The 23,548-nt window shown below is 37.5% G+C and overlaps 1 protein-coding gene across 1 annotated transcript; it reads right to left on the bottom strand.

Annotated features, from left to right (window-relative positions):
• Positions 1-1,229: 1,229 nt before the first annotated feature.
• On the bottom strand, positions 1,230-7,111 carry LOC107812312 (uncharacterized). Its single transcript, XM_016637371.2, has 7 exons — positions 5,916-7,111; positions 5,160-5,330; positions 4,752-4,912; positions 3,582-3,792; positions 2,779-3,016; positions 2,317-2,467; positions 1,230-1,628 (listed from the first exon to the last, which is right to left on the bottom strand). Exons 1-7 carry the CDS (start codon positions 7,084-7,086, stop codon positions 1,320-1,322), a joined length of 2,412 nt encoding a protein of 803 aa, XP_016492857.1. The 5' UTR covers positions 7,087-7,111; the 3' UTR covers positions 1,230-1,319.
• Between the last annotated feature and the right edge of the window lie 16,437 nt (positions 7,112-23,548).

A 23,548-nucleotide genomic window follows, 5' to 3' on the forward strand; every position in this document is an offset into this window, starting at 1 on the left:
GATAGCAGATTGTAAATATTATACTTGGTTAAATGAAAATTTTGACTGTTTGACCAAAAAATGTTTAGTTCCATGCGTGGACAGTGTACGTATATATTTTTTCCACCATAAGATAAATTAACTTACAATAACAACTACCTCTTCACATCAAACATGATAATCGATTTGACAAACTGAAAATAAAGGAAAAATTGCTATAAATAAGGTTAAAATACTTTATACTATCAGCCAGCGGTGGAGCTAGGTGGCATATAAAATAAAAATTATCATAATTATATGTGAGCTAAGTCATCACTAATAGAGCATTCGAAGGCTGCCACGCGTTATCGATGTGTTCTCAACAGAGGACGAAGTCGAGGTTGAAGTGAACCAACAAAGGATGAAGACGAGGTCGAGTTGACTCAGCAGAAGGACGAGGACGAGCACTCCCTTTAGCAGGGCAATAACGACTAGTTTTAAGATAAGACCTTCTAGAGAATATCCTCGAGAATATTCCTCCCATCTGTACTATTAGGATTTTTGTGGACCAAGTGCCTTTATAAATAGAAAGAAAAAGAATTGTAGAGGGGATTGGATATTCATTGTAAAAAATAACATATTGACATTCGGAAGATTCTTGCTTTTATCATTAACATACAAAATACACCGTTTCTTTAGATCCACGCCTATTTTTTCTCCCACAATCCAAGAAGGATCTGAATATTTTAAGGCTTATCATCATCCTATCAATTTTATCAGAGGGAATATCAAAGAATCTCACCCTTTTCGGATGACTCACTCGCATTTATTTACATAAATGCCATTCATTATCATTTATTGCTATTTAATGCTATCCTTTTTGTTCTTGGGCTACTGAATATTGCTTTACTGTTGCTCTTTATTAGTACTCGAATAGTATATATTTACAACATATCGTTATAAAATCAGTTAACGATCTTTTGAATATTAATATTGGCTAATATTAACTCTATTCTATTAGAAAATCTAACTGTTTAAACCTAGATCTAAATTTTGGATCAAACAGGTGGGCCGAAGAGGGTTCATCCTATATATATATATATATATATATATATATATATATATATATATATATATATATATATATATATATATACACACACACACACACAGGCTCTGTCACTGCTGTCAGCGTGGATATAACTTCATATCAAGAGTTAATTTGAATCTCAGCTTCATAAAATCCTACAAATTATAGGACACATTTCAAAGATTTGAAAAAGAAATTGTAATTAATATAATAAATGGAACATCTTTCTTACAATTTTTTCAAATGATTCATTGAATTACAAAGAGTAACATTATCGTGCAACCAATTGTGTAATTGTTGCAGTGTCAACGTCTCCAATTTCCTGCACTGAGCCATTTGAATTACCAACTTCTTCATCTTCCCTCGTAGAAAATGCAGGCCTCTTTGGAGAATTCATAGCTAAATTCATATCTTTTAACAAATAAGAAACTTCTAACATTGTAGGCCTTTCCATTGGATCTTTTTGGACACATAATAGAGAAATTTGCATGCATTTCAATAGTTTACAAGATGAGGTTGTATCATCTAGTGATGGATCCATAAACTCCATGCCTTTACCATCTCTCCACATCTCATATGCCTGGACATTATTAAAAGAAAAAAAAAATCTGAAATTAGCTACGAACTTTGCCGCTAAATCGCTCCTAGCTAGCAATTTTTTCCGATAATCTATCATTAATTCATCGTTGAGTAGGATTAATGATGATTTTTCTGTTTAGCTATAGAATTTGCCCGTCGCTAATTCATATTTCTTTAGTAGTCACGGATGATAAAAGAAAAAGTCAAAACAAGCTTAATTAAATGATTTAACATATATACGCTGGTAGTGTAAAGTATTTTTATAGTATCAGTATATTTTTATCTGTTCTAATAGATTACCTATCGTACTTTATATGTTACAATCCCACTTAATTAATATGGATGGTTACTTGTTGTTCTCTATTAGATGACGTGATCGTATAAAAGTTCACTTATATTATCTGTATAAAAGTTAAGCTCTTAATTATAGGGGTTTATCTGGTATACATTGATAGGGTAAAAGATTTTTTATACTATAAGGTCATCTAAAATATAGCTACAGCCTACATGTGATTATCTTGGGATTAGTAAAGTAGAATATAAAATAGACAACTTGCTATAAACTAGTTAAAATATATTGATAGTGTAAAATTCTTTGACAATATCAGTGTATTAATATAAGATAAACCCTAATTAAATACTTGTAAAAACATATAGGAGTATTGAAGTTATATATAATAACAACTTACGTATTCAAGAAGGTTTAAGTTTTCATCTGGACCATGTAGGCATGTATTCTTCTTTCCACTTATGATTTGAAGAAGAAGAACTCCAAAACTGAAAACATCAGATTTTGTTGAATAGATACCTTGTTCCACATATTCAGGTGGAATATAACCCCTGCAGCTCATTGAAAATATAGATATGGTAAATTAATTAAGAATATAATCATAATTCATAATTAAGAATGCTTTTTGCTAAGATATACATATGAATAAATGAGTCTAGCGATAGTTTAAGAAATTTATACAATATATTCAAATCACCCAAAATATATTTATAAGTAACTTTTCATAAATTAATAAAAAGAAATTATTTCTTGAAACTAAGTCAGGTTGCCTTCTACGACAAATAAATATAATTTGATAGTATAAAATTTATTTATATTGTCAATGTATATAAGTTAAACTCTAAATATATATACTACTTACATTGTTCCAACTACTCTTAGGGTATTTGCTTCAACTTCATCCTTCTTAAATATTCTTGCCATTCCAAAGTCAGAAATCTTTGGTTTCATATCAATATCCAATAAAATATTGCTGGCTTTCAAATCCCTATGAATAATTGTTAATCTTGAATATTCTTGGAGGTATAGGAGCCCTTGAATAATGCCTTCAATTACTTGAACTCGCTTTTCCCAATTTAGAAGTAATCTTCTGACTTTATCTATACATGAAAAATCAAGTCGATGGAAACAAATTAGAATAATGCATGGGAAAAAGAATTTCTTATTAGTAAAGTAAAAAATGAGTAACAATATTAGTTGATGTATATATACTACTTTCTCTCTCCTTTATTTTATGTGATATGGTTTGACTAGACATACATAGAATTTAAGAAAAAATGAAGATTTTTAAAACTAATATTCATAAATATGTCATAACATTTTTGTGGCTATATAAATATATTTTATTGCGGGGATTTCAAATTATATTATTCTCAAATATAGAAACGTGTTATTTTTTTAAAACAAACTATAAAAGAAAGAGTATCACATAAAATAAAGGAAAAATGACACTGTACAACCGCTGTAAAAATAATAGCCGATAAAATGTATAAAATTTATATTTTTTTAATTTTGTATATATATACATTATGTATGTTATATACAAAAATTATACAAGTTTTATATACTTTTTTTGCTACCGAATGTAAATAGTTTCTGGAGCGGGCCAAAAGTTATATATATTGAACTCAATATAAAAACATCAAAATAAAAGGAATAACTTACTATAAATGTAGTAGTCCAAGCTCTTGTTGGGCATATATTCATAGATCAACATCTTCTCTTTTCTTTCAATGCAAAAACCCACAACTTTTACAAGATTTATATGTTGTAATTTTGCTGTAAGGATCACTTCATTTTCAAACTCTTCCAATCCTTGAGTAGAAGTTTCTGAGAGCCTTTTCACAGCTATTTCTTGCCCATTTCTCAACATTCCCTAATTGGATTAATAAAACATCCTTAACATTTTTAATAAATATTGATAAATGTATTCATGAAGACAATTTGGAAATCATCTACTATAGAGAAAAAACAAGTAAAAGTTTATTTGCTCGCTAGAAAGTCACAATTGCGTATGAAGGATAATTAATAAACTACCTCTAAGATTACTGGATAGCAACAATATATATACACATATATACAGAGGCGGACCTAAGATTTGAGAATTATAAGAATCAGTGTCGAATAAAAATTTGAGTAAATGCTAGAGTCAGAATCGAACCCAGGCAGCACACTAAAAGTCAAGTTGTGCTCCCCAAATTGACTAAAACAACTATCTAAGATTTGAATCTTAGGATGTCATTCAAAATATATACTTGTTATTTAACATATATACATATATTTTTTCTGAAGTTATCGGGCCGATGACCCCCTACCCACAGGGTAGGTCCACCTATATATATATAGTTTTGGGACCAATGATCATTGACTCTTTCTAAGACCGGTAAATCAGGAGGTTAAGGGAGAAGAACTTGACTTTTATAACAATTTGATTAGTTGTTTTCATAAGAATTTACAATGCAATGTACAAGTTGACTAAAAATAATAAAAAAATAAAAAAAAAATAAAAAAGTTGACTAATGCTCAACATGTTGCTAGTTTAAACGTGACAAGTTGGTCGAGCTGACCATGAACTGGCTCGACTCGGTAAATGTGGGACCCGCCTGATCCGGATCCCTAACCTTCCTACATCTAGTGATGAAATTCGGAATTTATCTAACGGAATTGAAAAAAAATAAAATTGACTCGACTGAACCCTTTCCTCTATCTAGCTTCAGGCTGCATATAACCTGAGAGTTAAAGCATAGCTGCTACAATAATAATAACAATAATCACGCCTCAATTCTTGCTATTTAACAAGACAAATCTTGAAAAATAGGTCAAAATGTTAATTACCTTGTAAACAGGTCCATATCCACCTCGGCCAAGCTCATTGTCAACTGAAAAATTATTTGTAGCTGCCTTCATCTCTTCAAAACTGAATACATGCAAATTGCTGCTCTCTCCCCCTCTTCTATCTTCATTTTTGCTTCCAATTTTGTTCCTCGGTATTCTTCCTATTTCCAATTAATATTCAGTTAAACACCAACATAAAAAAAAAAAAAAGAAAAAAAATGTAAAGAGAAGAAAATGGAAAAGACCTCTTATGCATCAATATTATGATGAAGACAACAAATATTTTTAAACCCAAGTTTTCCACTAAAATAAAGCTATTTAACCAGGTGGGGAACGAGGTTTACATTGTGCGCACCCAAAAAATAGCGGTTGTGGGTCGCCTGTTAACCAAAAAAAGTAAAGAATTACCTTGGAACTTAAATAGTTGTCTCCTTCTAAGACACCACAGTGTAAAAACAAGCAACAACAAGATCAATACTGCTCCAATTGGAATCAAAATGAGAATCACTCGGTTGAGTTTTTTCTTCTTGTGCAGTATTCCTGATTGATCAGTTACTCCTTCTTGTATATCTTCAACTTCTAAAAATGTAAACAAATTGTTGAGACATTCATTCATATATGAAGCAAGAATTGAATAACAAATGCATAATGTGATTATTCTAGCCTAAAGAACCTCTTGGTAGGCAGCGGTTTACCCAAGGGCGGAGCTACAACGGGCAAATGGTGGTTAGTTGAACCCTCACCGAAAAATTATAATGTATATATAAGTCAAATATTATTTTATATATATACTGTACAAGGCATCCCGTGTTCACACAGGGTCCGGGAAGGGCCGCACCCCAAGGGGTCTGATGTAGACAGCCCGTGTTCACACAGGGTCCGGGAAGGGCAGCACCCAAGGGGTCTAATGTAGACAGTCTACCCTAATGCAAGCATTAGTGACTGTCTCCACGGCTCGAACCTGTGACCTATAGGTCACACAAAAATAACTTTACCGCTTCTCCAAGGCTTTCCCTTCAATATGAATTCTTGAACGGTCTTAGCAAAATTCTTGTTTTCGCCCTTAGTTGATTTACTAAACTCATATTAATCTGGATTAATCTAGCCAGTGTATTCTGGATATACTAAATGTGCAAAAGAAGAATGTCATGATTGATTCATTACCTCCTGCAGCAGCCTGAGAAAGAACAGAATTCCAATCATATGAGACTTCCCATGCAAAATAGCCTCTCAAATGCTTCTCTTTTGCATATGCAACTTTGGTTTTCACTGCCTCAACATCATCAAAACCAACCCAACATGTCCCAACAGAGACATAATTCATCACATAACTTGCATTATACGACGCATTATTAGCTCGATATTTTATCATACCTCTCTTAATATCATTGAATCTTAACCAACTACTTATACTCGAAAACGGCTCATTTTCAGCTTCAGCACCAAACGAATAATCTTTAGGCCCCGGCCCTGTCCCCGTCGCGCTAATTTTATTATCTTTAGGACTAACCAACGTCCATACATAACCATAAAAGGGTAATCCTAACACAAGTTTTTGTGTAGGAAAACCTGATTTAATCCAAGCATTTATACCATAATCAGTGTTCAAATCACTATTCGAATCGTATAATGCTGCAACTGGAGATGTATTATTTGTTGACGCTGGATCATAATAATCAAATGCAAAAACATGTACCCAATCTAAATATTTCCTCATTGACTCAATTGGGAAACTCAAATCTTGAATCCAGGGTGTATATTGAACAGCCATGGTTAATAAAAGTTGTGATTTTTTCGAGTTCTTTGACTCGAAATCAATAGCAATTCTCCAATCATCCAAAAGGGTACCCAAATTTGTCATTTCTTGTGACGAACTAGGTGAAATCCAACAAAAATCTAGTCCATCAAATCCATAAAGACGAGCGATTTTGATGGAAGATTCAATGAAGAATTTTCTACCAGGAAAATAGGTACTGGACATTAATAAATAAATACCTGAGTCATAAGAAGATTGGTCTTTTCCACCAATTGATAAAAGAGTTTTAAGAGATGGATTTTTTTTCTTGACAATGGTATTGAAGTTTTTCAATTGTTCATCATCTGATATTGAGACAATCATTTGGTCTGTAGATGTATTGAAGTCAATATTAGCAAAGCCATAGATGAGGTGAGTGTAAAGAGTTGAATTTATGCTTTGAATATTGGGAGAGTAAGTTATATCATTAGCTTGATAATAACCAGCTTTTATCCAATTTTCTGCTGCTATGGAATTGTGTAGTTGAGATTGGAGAATTGTGTGGAAGAAGAAAAGAATGAAAATGTTTTTGCATGCCATAGAAGAGGTGGAAGAATGAAATACATTAACTCACTAGACAAGCATTTAACTTATATACAATTGTATGCACTGAGTCATTGATATTATGAGTAATTTAATACCATCAGTGTAATTTAAACTGTCATAAAAAAATGCATGTTTTATCTTTTAAGTAAATAGTATTAGTGTAATTTAAATCGCTGTAACAAAATACATGGTGTCTTTTAGGCAAAAAGTGTCACTTATTATAAGGGAGCTTTGGAGTAATAGTAAAGTTGTTTCTGTATGATCTATATGTCATGGGCTCGAGTCGTGAAAGTAACCACTAATGCTTGCATTAGGGCAGACTGTCTACGTGCTGCCCTTCCCCGGACCCTGTGTGAATAAGGGATGCATTGTGCACTGGGTTACCCTTTTAGTTTCACTTATTGTAGATTGTTGCGCAGTGACAATTCAACATACATGATGAGTTCCACGTTTAAGGTTCTTAGTAGTAAATCCTAAGTACTTTCAAAATTAGGGGTATAAATCAAATTTTATTGAAATTTTAGTGAATTTTCACACACATATATATATTTATGTTCCATCTCAAAAATACTAGGTTCGGATGAGGTTGTTTAAGAGTTGCATATGCCACAATTATTATATGTAGTTTTTTATAGATAATTTTATAATATATAAATTTTTTTATGTTGTCATTATTAAAAGTTAAACTCGAGTACTTTGACCGAAGAAAATACTTTGGTATTATTTTCACAAAGGCTCAAAGTTATTTCTAGTAAATTTCTCTCGAGTTCATGACCTGGAAAAACAACAAACGACTTGGAAAACTAGAAAAGGTTTTACAAGACAAGTTGAGATAATTGAACAATTTGTTTGACTTATTACTCTCTTCTTTCCTTTTCTTTTCTTTACTTTTTTTTTTTTTGGTTGTTTTCTTTGCGAACATTCGACGACTTACTCTTCAGGTCAATGATCTTGTCTTGTCCAAAAATTTTAGAAAAAAAACACGTAAATTATTTCGAAACTGCTGTGATATTTTTCTTTTTACATTTGTCTCTAGCTATAAGTATCTTGACAAATATAGCCAGATACTACAATATATTTATTTGTGTACTTTCTACTTATATAGAAACGGGAGTTGAGGTGCTTTTCGTCGTCCTCAGGGTTATGTTGGGAATTCTGCTGGAGAATATCAACAGCTGCATTGGAGTTGGCAAAATTTTTGTGATGCCCTTGTTGATAGTTTTACGATTTCACTTTTGTCTCACTTAGTGTAAATAACAGTAAAACCAAGGACAAAGTTAGACTTGAAAAGGTGGCAGTACCATGGACCTACAACATTTGCACAAGCAAACACCTTTCATCATTTTTGATAATAATACGAAAACGTAACAAAATCTTAGGCTTTCAGTCCTTTCTCTCATCTCCGCCTGAAGCTCTCTTTCTCCGGTAGAATCTACATGTGAGTTCATTCTTTCCCTCTCACTACAACTCTCTTAATAGGTCTGTGGTCGATTAGGAATGCTTGGGCTGCAAATTTGAGTATTTTAATCTTTCTTTGGGTATCTTTTTGGTTTGTTGATTTCTTTTAGAAAAGGTTTGTGTTTGTTCGACACTTCATTTTTTTGGCACCGGGAACAACTACAGTTCCCAGGTTTCTCGTCGAGTTAAAGCGTTTATTTTGGATTTCTTCACCTTATAGGAACTGTGTGGTCACACAAAGTTCAATTACTGCCTATGAGCCATTAGAATGAGTGTTACCACTCGCTTTGCACTTAATTGGTGGAGTGTGAAGCCCAAAATTTATTTAATAGCGCCTCATTCAATAAAACTTAATAAAGAGCATGTAAATTTTTAATATCCACTTGGATTAGGAAGTGTCATAAGGGCAAAATCAGTGACATATTTGACGTTTCTATCCATTAATTTTTAGTTGTTATTTTGTTTGAAGATTGGTGAAGGAGCTGTTTTAGCTGGTCATTAGAGTATTTCGAAGAAGAAACAATGCTTCGTAGTGATTACGTACTTAGGTCTGGCTATGATTATGAAAGCTGTTGCCAAAAGAACTGACAATAGAGCACAATAGGGACGCATAATGAAGCCTAGCAATACTTTCTTTCATTTAAAGAAACTAACAACACGAATTAGCTAAGTAATGGTCTATGCTTCAGAGGAAATATAGAAACATCATGGTACACTATAAGCAAAAAAATTCATAATGATGTAAATAATAAAATTAAAATTATGATGAAAAAAGAAAAGCAAATGTAAATAAAAATTAGACCTATTCAATCACATGAAATCTAGAACTAGGATGAAGAAATGGATTTTCTCATATCCAGTTGACTTGTAAAAGCAAAGGAAGTTAAGCATTCATGACTCCAATTGATAAAGAGGATAAACGATATTATCTTTGTATTAGCGGCTGTGCTGATGTTGCTAATAGGAGGTTGTCGTAGTTAAAATTCTCAGAAATTTCGTGTATTTCTTATTTTTTGAAATTCAGAACTTTGTAGTTAAACGGTTGACACGGATATGAGAGGAAGCAGAGCACAATTTCCTTCTTTATCCATCTGCAAGAACATAATAATACGACAAACCAGTCTTCAATTTTCTTAAACATGCTCTTGGTTAATTGCAAGGAAGTTAGATTTGACACGCTATTATGTTGGTAAGATTTGGCTGAGGGTTTCACAAACAATTAGTTTTGTCCATTAACTATGGTCCTGAAGTTGCCACTTTATATCTATAGATAGAACGATGGTTATAACATAGATGGCTGCACTTCAAAATGATCAATAATTTCAGCAACTACGTGTCTCTACATTCTTACTCAAGCCTACAACGAAGAGCTTTCTGGTTTAGAATTTGATTATAGAAAGGTATATCTAATAATTATAATTCCCTTATTTTCCATGGGATTACCTGGATGAATGTGAGAATTGATTAGTGAACTATCAATTTGTTATCAAAGAAGGGAGTGTTGGAGTGATTTCATTCCCAAGCATTCAATGTCTGAAGGCAACAAAGTTCTATTTGATATGAAGGCTACAAAATAATTAAACAAAGCAGTTCAAATACAAGTAAAGATGCTTCCAAGGGACAATTCCTGTTAGGGGATAACTTACCTTCCTCTCATGTTAGGAAGGATAAACTTTTACACAGTTCCAAGGAAGATGTGGTGAAATTAATATGAAGGATATATTGTTACTGCATCAGTTATCCTTTGGCCATATATCAATATCAGGTCACCTTAATTATGGTTGCATGTGTTGCTTATAGCAACTGAAACAATAATATCAATTATGCTTTTTATTTTGTTGGCACTCTTGATCTGGTAATATGTAACGAATAAAGATGGATTGAATAATTCCTATTTCATGAATCATCACCAGAATTATAATATTGTAATAGCTCATAGAATTTGAGAAGGCGCAATTTGTTCACTTTTATGATCCTCATCAATATAGTATGTGGTTCTAAAAGGTTTACAATATGTGTAATAGCATCTTGTTTTTAAAATGATTCAGATATACTATAAAATAAACTTTCCTACTTAAGTATATTGTTGTCCATTGTTCAACTGAAAAGGTTTAAGGTGGATTTTGGACCATTATTAGAAAATAAATATTTGAAAAGTTATTTGCAAGAGTCTTTTAATGAATGTTCTTTAGTTCATTAGCAACCAATTGTATTTATAGTGGATTTGTAGGTTGTTTGTTGGTGATGAGTCAGTTTTTTTCCCTTGGTACTTTTCATTCTTTGTTTATTCAGTGATAATATATATGTATGTGTTATGTATCTGTGAAAGTCTCTAGGTATGCTGCACATATAATGAAACAAACCATATTGGTGAAGATCACTCAATTACAATGCATGCATGTTATGGTAGCGAAGAACAATACTACTCTGTTAAACTCTTAAAACACAAAAATAATTAGCTACAACATTAAGCATGTCTAAGAAGCCAAATTGACCATGGTGAGTGCCTTTTGGTGTTACTTGTTTTCTAGCAAAGAAAGGTACATTTGTTAGACTGGTCTATAACATCTAGGATTTGTTTGTTTTTTGGTTGCAAATCCTGCTATTGATAGTCTTAAGAAAGTCTTACATCAGTTAGCACACACTATCGTTTAGAGATAACTAGAGAAACATTATATTTGCTCCTTTTTTTCTTCTTCTTGTGTAGTCTAAATGTGATATATATACGCTGACATGACTTGAAGCAGCTCTCTTGAAGTATGTCACAAGCTTTGTCGATTCGGGACTCACAGGAGATGAATACAGGAGAATTCGAAATTTGACTTACAAGAAGATACATGTGTCTAATAAATACGTGTATGTGATTATAGTTTAAGTTTGCTTTGTAATTTCATTTTGTTCGGATTGTTGTTGACGAGGGGAGCTAATAGGAGATTTGGTGGGAATTTAATATGTAGCACATATTATTCTTTTCATTTAATCACAACTATTACTGAGAAATTCAAAAATGGTCAGATTTACAAGTTGTCATTAAAAAATAGCCAGATTTACAAGTTGTCATTCAAAAATAGTCATAGTTTTAAAAATAATCGAAATTTAACCACTTTTCATGTAAAGATAAATCTGAACAAAAATACTGTTCAAAATTCGGAAAATACTCCAACATAATATACTGGAATTCCAGTATAAGTATACTGGAACTCCAGTATATTGGAACTGGAGTTCCAGTATAATATACCGGTCCAGCATAATATGCTGGAAGTTCATACACAGGTGCTCCAATCTCCAGCATATTAAACTTTTCGCGTGTTGGAGTTTCAATATAATATGCTGGAAGTTCATACACAAGTACACCGATCTCCAGTAAATTATGCAGTAACTTTTCATGTTGTAGTAAAATAATGGCTATTTTTCAATGACTTTGCAAACACTGACTATTTTTGAATGACCAGTCCGAAACTGCCTAGCCCATGCTATTTTTACCAACTATTACTTATCCATCTTGAGCTCGGGCCCGGCTAGCTCATAACTAGTACTATTATAAAAGGAAGAAAAGTACAACGGAAAGTAAAAGAGAGCAAGTTGGTAATTAGTACTACTATTTTCAGCATCATTCAGTCATATAGCTATTTGACAAAATATTTACTTTGTATGAGATAAAAATGTACATTTTATGTGAATATTAACCTTTTGTACAAGTTAGTGATTTACTTACATAATTTTTAGGTTGCTGGTTTGATCTTCATTTAATAAAGACTATTAACTATAGTTAGGTACTAAGTGATACAATAGTATAAACTTTATTTCGGCATATAAAAGTTAAACTTGTGTATCCATTATATTGTTTCTTTCCTCTTTTCTATTCTATTATATAGAAAAGGCTTGTTGGTCGGCCAACGGCATATATGATATTTTGCTCTGCTATTTAATTCTTTAGCTGTAAAACTGCTTTGCTTTCTTCCTAATATGTCCGACACAAATTCTAGAACTCTCCCTAGCTTTTACCTAATATATTCATTCATCATCTCAGCGATTTCAGGTAAACCCTTAATCTTGATTTAATCTTCTTTTTTACTTCTTCTCAAATTTGTCGATTTCATGCTGAACCCCATTGTTGCTGTTATTATTCATTTTAACTTTCTCTTCTCTGTCCTTGTTTATATTCTAAAGAAATTAGTGAAGGTCTTTGTGATGACCTTGTCATCACTTGTTTTAAGAACAAATTTTGTGTTCTGAGGCCTTAAAAACCTCTTTTTGTCTCACCTCGATTTGCATGCGCAGTCCGGACGCGTAGCCGGAAAGTCATTATGTGAAAATCTGTGAAAAATGATGAGTTTTGACTTTAAAATGAATTTAAGTTGATTTCGGTCAATATTTTGGGTAAACGGATCCGGACCCGTGATTTGACGGTCCCGAAGGGTCAGTATGAAAATATGGGACTTGGACGTATGCCCCAACCAAATTCCGAGGTCCCAAGCCTGAGAAATGAATTTTTAAAGAAAATTATTTTCTGGAATATTTATGAGTGTTTGAAAGTGAAATGTGTTTAAACCTTGATGGTATCAGGTCCGTATTTTAGTTCCGGAGACTTGTACAGGTCTTATATGTGATTTAAGATGAGTTTGTGAAATTTGGTAAGAAACGAACTTGAAATAACGTGAATCGGATCGTATTTGAGAAAATTGGAAAATTTGAAGTTCTTAAGAAATTGCATGATTTTGATGTTAAATCCATAGTTGTGATATTATTTTAATGATTTGAGTGCACGAGCTAGTCCGTATGATATTTTTAGGTTGGTGTGCATGTTTGGTTTGGAGCCCCAATGGCTCGGGTGAGTTTTAGATAGGCCACGGGGTGGATTTTAGACTTGAAAAATTGTAGGCTTCAGCTGTTTTATTGCAGGCCTGCAGGTTTCGCATTTGCGAAGTCTGGCTCGCAAATGCGAGGGCTGAGTCACAAATGCTAAACAGCCCAGGCCAGCCCTTCCTCGCAAATGCGAGATTTCCCTTCGCAAAATGCGATGCTCCCCATTTGGGCCTGTTATCGCAAATGCGACTGTATTTCACAATTCCGACTTTGCAAATGCGAAAGTTGCCTCGCAAATGCGAGCTTAGCAGAGTCTGGGTTCACAATTGCGAACCCAGATCGCAATTGCGATACCTGCAACCTGTAAGTTCATAATTGACGCATTTTCAACCATTTTTTACATCTTCTCAAAACATAAACCCTCTAGGGCGATTTTTCAAAGGCAACTTCTCTTTCTAATCGATTGTAAGTGATTTGTAACTAGTTTTCTTCAATACCTAACATCTTTTCACATGATTTCAACTCAAATTCAATGCTTTTCATGGGAAAAATTGAGTGTTTTGGGTAGAACCCAGGTTTTTCAAAAATTGGGGGTTTGGACCTCGATTTGAGGTCCGATTTCAAAATAAATTATATATTTGGGTTCATGGGGGAATGGATAATTAGGTTTTGGTTCGAACCTGGGGTTTCGACCATGTGGACCTAGGGGCGATTTTTGACTTTTTGGGAAAAACTCTGGAAAACTTATTTTCATGCATTAGAATTGATTCATTTAGCGTTTATTGATGTAATAAGTAACTTGTGGCTAGATATGAGCGAATTGATGGTTGAATCAAGAGGTAAAACGATAGTTGAGACTTGAATTGCGTTCGTGGCATCGAGGTAAGTGTTTGGACTAACCTTAGCTTGAGGGATTATGAGTCGAGTCCTATTTGCTATGTGGTATTTGTTGAGTGCGGCGTATAGGCATGGTGACAAGTATCTATACGTTAGTGTCAAGCATGCCCGTGAGTCTTATATTGTGATTATTATGACTTCGTTGTATTATTCATGCTTTGATGATGATTTCTATTGTTGGGCAAAGTTTGTGGAAGTAATTGTGACATTTGAACATTGAGGAGCATTGGCTTAAGTTGTATAATGAAATGTGAAAGTATAAGTGGTAATCGAATCTTTTAGAGAATTGGCTCAAGTTGTGAAGTAAAAGTGAGAAAAAGATGAGAATTATTAAGTGGCCTCCCTTGCTAGGATATTGTGGCTTTTAATGTTATCTCTCTTGCAAGGATGTTGATGTTTCTTTTGATGTTGTTCCCTTGCCGGGACTCGATCGTTGAACCGTTGTTCCCTTGCCGGGATTCTTATTGTAATTTCATTTATTTCCTTACCCTATTATTTGTGATTGTTGTTTGGGTGAGGAAGAGCGTTAAAGCACGAAGGGTGATGCCGTGCAATTTATATTGATTCTTTTGCTGAGGACGAGAGTAAAAGCGCAAAGGGTGATGTCGTGCACTTGTTTGATTCCTGATTTTTTTTGCTGATAGTTGACATATGGTGTTTCTTGTATTTACTCTCTGTCTTTCTACTTTTAATTGATGTTTCCTCGCAGTATGTTTCCCCTTCCCATTCTTGACTGTATATTACTGTTCTTCTTTTTCGCTGTATATAATTTAACTGCATAAGTTTATTTGGTAGTCTGGTCCTAGCCTCGTCACTACTTCGCCGAGGTTAGGCTAGGCACTTACCTACACATGGGGTCAGTTGTGCTGATACTACACTCTGCACTGTGTGTAGATCCCGGAGCAGCAACTTTTGGACCGTAGCTTGAGTGGCTACCTTCAATCCACACGGAGATCCAAGGTAGTCCTGCAGGCGTCCGCAGGCCCTGGCATCTCCCTCTATCCCTTTATCATGTTTCCTTTACTTATTTCAGAAACAGTGTATCTTTTATCTTTCAGACTTTGTATGTATTATCCTTAGACCGTTTGTGAAATTGTGACACCAGTTCTGGGTAGTCGATGCTCAAGCAGTTGTATTGGATACATATTCAGATAGTTCATTGCTTTTCTTCCGCTTATTTTAAATTCCATTGTCTATATGTTATTGATTCATAATTGTTAAAGAATATAACATGGGTAAAAAGGTAATTTATTTAAACAGTCGGCTTGCCTAGCTCACATTAGTAGGTGCCATCACGACTCCCGAGGGCGGAAAATCCGGGTCGTGACAAGTTGGTATCAGAGCTCTAGGTTACATGGGTCTTACAGTTCACAGACAAGCTTAGGAGAGTCTGAGGGATCGGTACAGAGATGTCTGTATTTATCCTCCAGAGGCTACAGAGTTAGGAAAAAATTTCACATTTATTCTTTCCTGCCGTGCGGTTTGGTTTCTCAATGCTAATTGAATTTCTACTCTATTGTTTCGCAGATGGCGAGAACACGCGTTTCCTCATCCATCGATCAGCAGCCTGAGCCCCCAGCAGCAGCTCCCACGAGGGACAAAGGGCGAGGTCGAGGCCGTGCTAGAGGCCGAGGTAGGGGCAGAGCTCAGCCCAGAGCAGTGGCACCAGCAGCGGAGCCTCAGGTTGACTTTGATGATGTGGTTCCGGCCCAGACAGTTCCAGTGGGCCCAGCTCAGGTCCCAGAGGGGTTTATTGCTACCCAGTACTCCAGGATACTCTGGTCCATCTAGTGGGCCTTATGGAGAGTGTCACCTAGGCAGGCTTGCTTCCTGTAGCACCAGCCATCTCTCAGGCTGGAGGAGGAGCCCAGACTCCTGCTACTCGCACTCTGGAGCAGATGGCTCCCCAGTTTCAGACTCCAGCCACTCAACCAGTTGGATCAGTTCAGCCGGGTGTGGTAGCTCAGACCGGTGATGGAGCAGCTATGTTTGTCGATGCTTTGTGGAGGTTGTATAGGTTCACCAAGCTCTTCACTACTACTTTCAGCGGTGCATCTTCTGAGAATCCCCAGGATTATCTAGACAGCTGTCATGAGGTTCTCAGGAACATGGGGATAGTAGAGACCAATGGGGTCGATTTTGCTACTTTTCGCTTGTCTGGATCCGCCAAGACTTGGTGGAGATACTATTGTTTGGATAGACTAGACGGGATTACCAGTTTTGACTTGGGAGTAGTTTACTCAGCTATTTCTGGAGAAGTTTCTCCCCATTCTCAGAGAGAAATCTATCGGAGGCAGTTTGAGCATCTCTAGCAGGGTTCTATGACTGTTACTCAATACGAGACCAGATTCATCGACTTGGTTCGTCATGCTCTTATCATACTTCCCACCAAGATAGAGAGAGAGAGAGAGCGTGAGGAGGTTCATTGAGGGACTTATTCAGCCGATTCGACTTCAGATGACTAAGGAGACAGGGAGTGAGATTTCTTTTCAGGAGGTAGCCAATGTGGCCAGGAGAGTGGAGATGGTTCTGTCGCAGGGAGGTGGTCAGGGGTCTAACAAGAGGCCTCGTAATTCATGCTGATTCAGTGGTACCTCGTCTGGAGACAGGGATTCGTGTGGTAGAGGCCATCCCCATATGCCTTTTCAGTCAGCACTTCAGGTTTCTCACGGTGCTTCAGGTGGTTGTGGTTCTCATATGCAGTATTCTGATCAGCAGTCCTACAGCGCACCACCAGCTCCTATCAGTGCACCACCGCTCCAGATTTTTCGAGGTAGTCGTTTAGGTCTTCAGGGTAAGCAGTATCAGCAGCCGAGGGCTTGTTATACTTGTGGTGATATGGGTCACATTGCTGAGTTTTGCCCTCGAGCATCGAGCAGCTCTCAGCATCAGGGTTCCAGTGCCATAGTTCAGGCACCGAGTGTTCCACAGCCGGCCCAGCTAGCTAGAGGTGGGGGTAGAGGTGCTAGAGGTGGAGGTAGAGGTATTAGAGGTAGAGTTCAGACCGCTAGGGGTGGAGGCCAGCCAACAGCAAGCCATCCTAGAGATGTAGTTCAGGGTGGTGTGGCCCAGCCTCGATGTTATGCTCTTCTAGCCAGGACCAAGCTGAGGCTTCCGATGCAGTTATCACAAGTACTGTTCCGGTTTGTAGTAGAGATGCTTCGATTTTATTTGATCCAAGATCTACGTACTCCTATGTGTCATCTTATTTTGCACCATACCTGGTCACGCCTAGTGATTCTTTGAGTGCTCCTGTTTATGTGTCTACACCGGTGGGTCATTCTATTGTGGTAGATTGAGTCCATCGTTCATGTATAGTTGTGATTGGTGGTCTTGAGACTCGTGTAGATTTGCTCCTTCTAGACATGGTTGATTTTGATGTTATATTGGGGATGGATTGGTTATCACCTTACCACTCTATCTTGGATTGTCATGCCAAGACTGTGACCTTAGCCTTTCCGGGTTTACCTCGTTTAGAGTGGAGAGGGATTCCTGGTCATTCTACCCATAGTGTTGTCTCATATATGAAGGCTCAGCGTATGGTCAAAAGGGGTGTTTGGCCTATTTAGCATATGTTCGTTATTCTAGTACTGAGGTTCCTTCTATTGATTCTGTGCCTGTTGTTTGTGAGTTTCCTGAGGTATTTCCTTCAGACCTGCCGGGTATGCCACCTGACAGGGATATTGACTTTTGCATTGATTTGGCTTCGGACACTCAACCCATTTCTATCCCGCCGTATCGTATGGCCCCGCCTAAGTTGAAAGAGCAGTTGCAAGACTTGCTTGAAAAAGGTTTCATTAGACCTAGTGTTTCGCCTTGGGGTGCGCCGGTATTGTTTGTTAAGAAGAAGGACGGATCGATGAGAATGTGTATTGATTACCAGCAGTTGAACAAGGTTACAATCAAGAATAAGTATGCATTGCCAAGGATTGATGATTTGTTTGATCAGTTTCAGGGTGCCAAGGTATTTTCGAAGATTGACTTGAGATCTGGTTACCATCAGTTGAGGATTAGGGCATCCGATGTCCCTAAGACAACTTTCTGCACTCGGTACGGGCATTATGAGTTCTTGGTGATGTCATTCGGGTTGACAAATGCCCCAACAACTTTTATGGATTTGATGAATCGAGTGTTCAGGCCTTACTTGGATTTGTTCGTGATAGTCTTCATTGATGATATTTTGATCTATTCCCGTAGCCGGGAGGAGCATGAGCAGCATCTTAGAGTGGTTCTTCAGACTTTAAGGGATAGTCAGTTGTATGCCAAGTTTTTGAAGTGCGAGTTCTGGTTGAGTTCAGTTGCATTCCTGGGTCATGTTGTATCAGCAGAAGAGGGTATTCAGGTTGATCCGAAGAAGATCAAGGCAGTCAAGAACTGGACTAGACCAGCATCAGCTACAGAGATCCGTAGTTTCTTGGGTTTGGTAGGCTACTATGGTCGATTTGTGGAGGGGTTTTCGTCTATTGCAACCCCGATAACCAGGTTGGCCCAGAAGGGTGCCCAGTTCAGGTGGTCGGACAAGTGTGAGGCGAGCTTTCAGAAGCTCAAGACAGCTTTGACTACGGCACCAGTGTTGGTTTTGCCCATAGGTTCAGGGCCTTATATTGTGTATTGTGATGCATCTCGTATTGGACTTGGTGCGGTGTTGATGCAGGATGGCAAGGTCATTGCCTATGCTTCACGGCAATTGAAGATTCATGAGAAGAACTATCCGGTTCATGATTTGGAGTTGGCAGCCATTGTTCAGGCATTGAAGATTTGGAGGCATTATCTATATGGCGTGGCATGTGAGGTGTTCACAGATCACAAGAATCTACAGTATTTGTTCAAGCAGAAGGAGCTAAATTTGAGGCATAGAAAGTGGTTGGAGCTATTAAAGGTCTATGATATCACCATCTTATTCTTTGAGTAGGAAGTCAGCCAGTATGGGCAGTCTTGCTTATATTCCGGTCGGTGAGAGACCGCTTGCTTTGGATGTTCAGGCTTTGGCCAATCAGTTCGTGAGGTTGGATGTTTCTGAGCCCAGCCGTGTGTTAGCTCGCACAGTCGCACATTTTTATTTACAGGAGCGTATCCGAGATCGGCAGTATGATGATCCTCATTTGTGTGTCCTTAGAGACATGGTGCAGCACGAATGTGCCAAACAGGTTACCTTAGGAGATGATGGAGTTTTGAGATTGCAGGGTCGAGTTTGTGTGCCTAATGTGGATGGACTTTGAGAGTTGATTTTAGAGGAGGCCCATAGTTCCCGGTACTCTATTCATCCCGCGCTGCTAAGATGTATCAAGATTTGCGGCAGCATTATTGGTGGCGAAGAATGAAGAAGGACATTGTTGCACATGTGGCTCGGTGTTTGAATTGTCAGCAGGTTAAGTACGAGCATCAGAGACCTGGTGGTTTGTTTCAGAGGATTGAGCTTCCCGAGTGGTAGTGGGAGCGGATCACTATGGATTTCGTTATAGGACTCCCACAGACTCGGAGGAAGTTTGACGCAGTGTGGGTCATTGTTGATAGGCTGACCAAGTCAGCACATTTCATTCCTATGGCAGTCTCCTATTCATCTGAGAGGTTAGCTGAGATCTATATCCGGGATATCCGTTGAGTTGAGCACAACGTTTCATCCTCAGACAAACGGGCAGTCCGAGCGGACTATTCAGATTTTGGAGGATATGCTCCGAGCTTGTGTCATTGACTTTAGAGGCTCATGGGATCGGTTTTTGCCTTTAGCAGAGTTTGCCTACAATAACAGCTACCAGTCGAGTATCCAAATGGCTCCTTATGAGGCTTTGTATGGTAGGCGGTGTCAGTCGCCAGTTGGATGGTTCGAGCCGGGGGAAGATCGGTTGTTGGGTACAGATCTAGTGCAGGATGCCTTGGACAAGGTCAGGATCATTCAGGATAGGCTTCGTATAGCTTAGTCCAGGCAAAAAAGTTATGCCGACTGCAAGGTTCGTGATTTGGCATTCATGGTCGGTGAGCGGGCATTACTTCGAGTGTCGCCTATGAAGGGCGTGATGAGATTTGGGAAGAAGGGCAAGCTTATCCCTAGGTTCATTGGCCCGTTTGAGATTCTTGATTGAGTGGGAGAGGTGGCTTATAGACTTGAGTTGCCACCGAGATTATCAGCCGTGCATCCATTGTTTCATGTGTCCATGCTTTGGAAGTATCACGATGATCCATCCCACGTGTTAGATTTTAGCACTGTCAAGTTGGACAAGGACTTGTCTTATGATGAAGATCTAGTAGCTATTCTAGACCGGCAGGTTCGTCAGTTGAGATCGAAGAGTTTTCCTTCTGTTCGTGTTCAGTGGAGAGGTTAGCCTGCTGAGGCATCGACCTGGGAGTCTGAGTCCGAGTCCGATATGTGGAGCCGTTATCCCCATCTTTTCCCCGACTCAAGTACTTCCTTCTTATGTCCGTTCGAGGACGAACAATTGTTTTAGAGGTGGAGAATGTGATGACCCAAAAGGTCATCACTTGTTTTAAGTACAAATTCCATGTTTTGAGGCCTTAAAAACCTCTTTCTGTCTCACCTCGATTTGTATGCACAGTTCCGACGCGTAGTCGGAAAGCCATTATTTGAAAATCTGTGAAAAATGATGAATTTTGATTTTAAAATGAATTTAAGTTGACTTCGGTCAACATTTTGGGTAAACGGATCCGGACCCATGTTTTGACGGTCTTGGAGAGTCCGTAGGAAAATATGGGACTTGGGCGTATGCCCAGAACCGAATTCCGAGGTCCCAAGCCCGAGAAATGAATTTTTAAAGAAAATTGTTTTCTGGAATATTATTGAGTTTTTGAAGGTGAAACGTGTTTAAACCTTGATAGTATCGGGCCCGTATTTGGGTTTTGGAGCCCGGTAAAGGTCTTATATGTGATTTAAGATGAGTTTGTGAAATTTGGTAAGAAACTAAATTGAAATGACGTGAATCGGATCGTATTTGAGAAAATTAAAAAATTTGAAGTTCTTAAGAAATTGCATGATTTTGATGCTAAATCCATAGTTATTGATGTTATTTTAATGATTTGAATGCACGAGTGAGTCCGTATGATATTTTTAGTTTGGTGTGCATGGTTTTGAGTCCCGAGGGCTCGGGTGAGTTTTGGATAGGCCACGGGGTGGATTTTAGACTTGAAAAATTGCAGGCTTCAGTTGTTTCATTGCAGGCTTGCAGGTTTCGCATTTGCGAAGCGTGGCTCGCAAATGCGAGTTCGCAAATGCGAGGGCTGAGTCACAAATGCGAAATAGCCCAGGCCAGCCCTTCCTCGCAAATGCGAGATTTCCCTTCGCAAATGCGATGCTCCCCATTTGGGTCTGTTATCGCAAATGCGACTGTATTTTCGCAATTCCGACTTCGCAAATGCAAAAGTTGCCTCGCAAATGTGAGCTTAGCAGAGCCTGGGTTCGCAATTGTGAACCCTGATCACTATTGCGATATCTGCAACCTGTAAGTTCATAAGTTAGACGCATTTTCAACCATTTTTCACATCTTCTCAAACATAAACCCCCTAGGGCGATTTTTCAAAGGCAACTTCTTTTCCTAATCGATTGTAAGTGATTTGTAACTAGTTTTCTTCAATCCCTAACATCTTTTCACAAAATTTTAACTCAAAATCAATGATTTTCAAAGGGAAAATTGGGTGTTTTGGGTAGAACCTAGGTTTTTCAAAAATTGGAGATTTGGACCTCGATTTGAGCCGATTTCAAAACAATTTATATATTTGGGTTCATGGGGGAATGGGTAATTGGGTTTTGGTTTGAACCTCGGGTTTTGACCATGTGGGCCCGGGGGAAATTTTTGACTTTTTGGGTAAAACTTTGGAAAACTTATTTTCATGCACTAGAATTGATTCATTTAGTGTTTATTGATGTAATTCAGTAACTTGTGGCTAGATACGAGAGAATTGGTGGTGGAATCAAGAGGTAAAGCGATAGTTGAGACTTGAATTGTGTTCGTGGCATCGAGGTAAGTGTTTGGTCTAACCTTAGCTTGAGGGATTAGGAGTCGAGTCCTATTTGCTATGTGGTATTTGTTGAGTACGACGTATAGGTATGGTGACGAGTATCTATATGTTGGTGTCAAGCATGCCCGTGAGTCTTATATTGTGATTATTATGACTTCGTTGTATTATTCATGCTTTGATGATGATTTTTATTGTTGGACAAAGTTTGTGGAAGTAATTGTGACATTTGAAACATTGAGGAGCGTTGGCTTAAGTTGTATAATGAAATGTGAAAGTATAAGTGGTAATTGAATCTTTTAGAGTATTGGCTCAAGTTGTGAAGTGAGTTGTGAAGTAAAAGTGAGAAAAAGAAGAGAATTATTATGTGGCCTCCCTTGCCGGGATATTGTGGCTTTTAATGTTATCTCTCTTGCCGGGATGTTGATGTTTCTTTTGATGTTGTTCCCTTGCTGGGACTCGATCGTTGAACCATTGTTCCATTTCCGGGATTCTTATTGTAATTTCATTTATTTCCTTACCTTATTGTTTGTGATTGTTGTTTGGATGAGGAAGAGCGTTAAAGCACGAAGGGTGATGTCGTGTATTGTTTTGGTGAGAGAGCGATAAAGCACGAAGGGTGATGTCGTGAATGATTTTTGTGAGGAAGAGTGTAAAGCACGAAAGGTGATGCCGTGCCGCACGATGTACCATTCCATGCCGATTATACTGATTTTATAGTGAGGACGAGAGTAAAAGCATGAAATGTGATGCCGTGCAATTTATATTGATTCTTTTGCTGAGGACGAGAGTAAAAACGCGAAGGGTGATGCCGTGCACTTGTTTGATTCCTGATTGTTTTTTGCTAATAGTTGAGATATGGTGTTTCTCTTATTTACTCTCTGTCTTTCTACTCTTAATTGATGTTTCCCCGCAGCATGTTTCCCCTTCCCATTCTTGACTGTATATTACTGTTCTTCTTTTTCGTTGTATATGATTTAACTGCACAAGTTTATTTGGTAGTTTGGTTCTAGCCTCGTCACTACTTCGCCGAGGTTAGGCTAGGCACTTACCAACACATGGGGTCGGTTGTACTGATACTACACTCTGCACTATGTGCAGATCCCGGAGCAGCTACATTTGGACCGTAGATTGGGTGGCTATCTTCAGTCCACACAGAGATCCAAGGTAGTCCTGCAAGCGTCCGCAGGCCCTGGCGTCTCCCTCTATCCCTTTATCCTGTTTCCTTTACTTATTTCAGAAATAATGTATCTTTTATTTTTCAGATTTTGTATGTAGTATCCTTAGACCGTCTATGAAACTGTGACACCAGTTTTGGGTAGTCGATGCT

Source organism: Nicotiana tabacum, chromosome 9, assembly GCF_000715075.1.
Source record: "Nicotiana tabacum cultivar K326 chromosome 9, ASM71507v2, whole genome shotgun sequence".
Classification (NCBI taxonomy): Eukaryota; Viridiplantae; Streptophyta; class Magnoliopsida; order Solanales; family Solanaceae; genus Nicotiana; species Nicotiana tabacum.

Excerpts from the sequence above, each read along its gene's own strand:
- LOC107812312 (XM_016637371.2), bottom strand. The coding sequence starts at position 7,086 with ATGGCATGCAAAAACATTTTCATTCTTTTCTTCTTCCACACAATTCTC. Across the intron at positions 4,913-5,159 it reads ACAACTATTTAAGTTCCAAG|GAAGAATACCGAGGAACAAA; the intron begins GTAATTCTTTAC and ends AATTGGAAATAG. Across the intron at positions 2,468-2,778 it reads CTAAGAGTAGTTGGAACAAT|GGGTTATATTCCACCTGAAT; the intron begins GTAAGTAGTATA and ends AATGAGCTGCAG.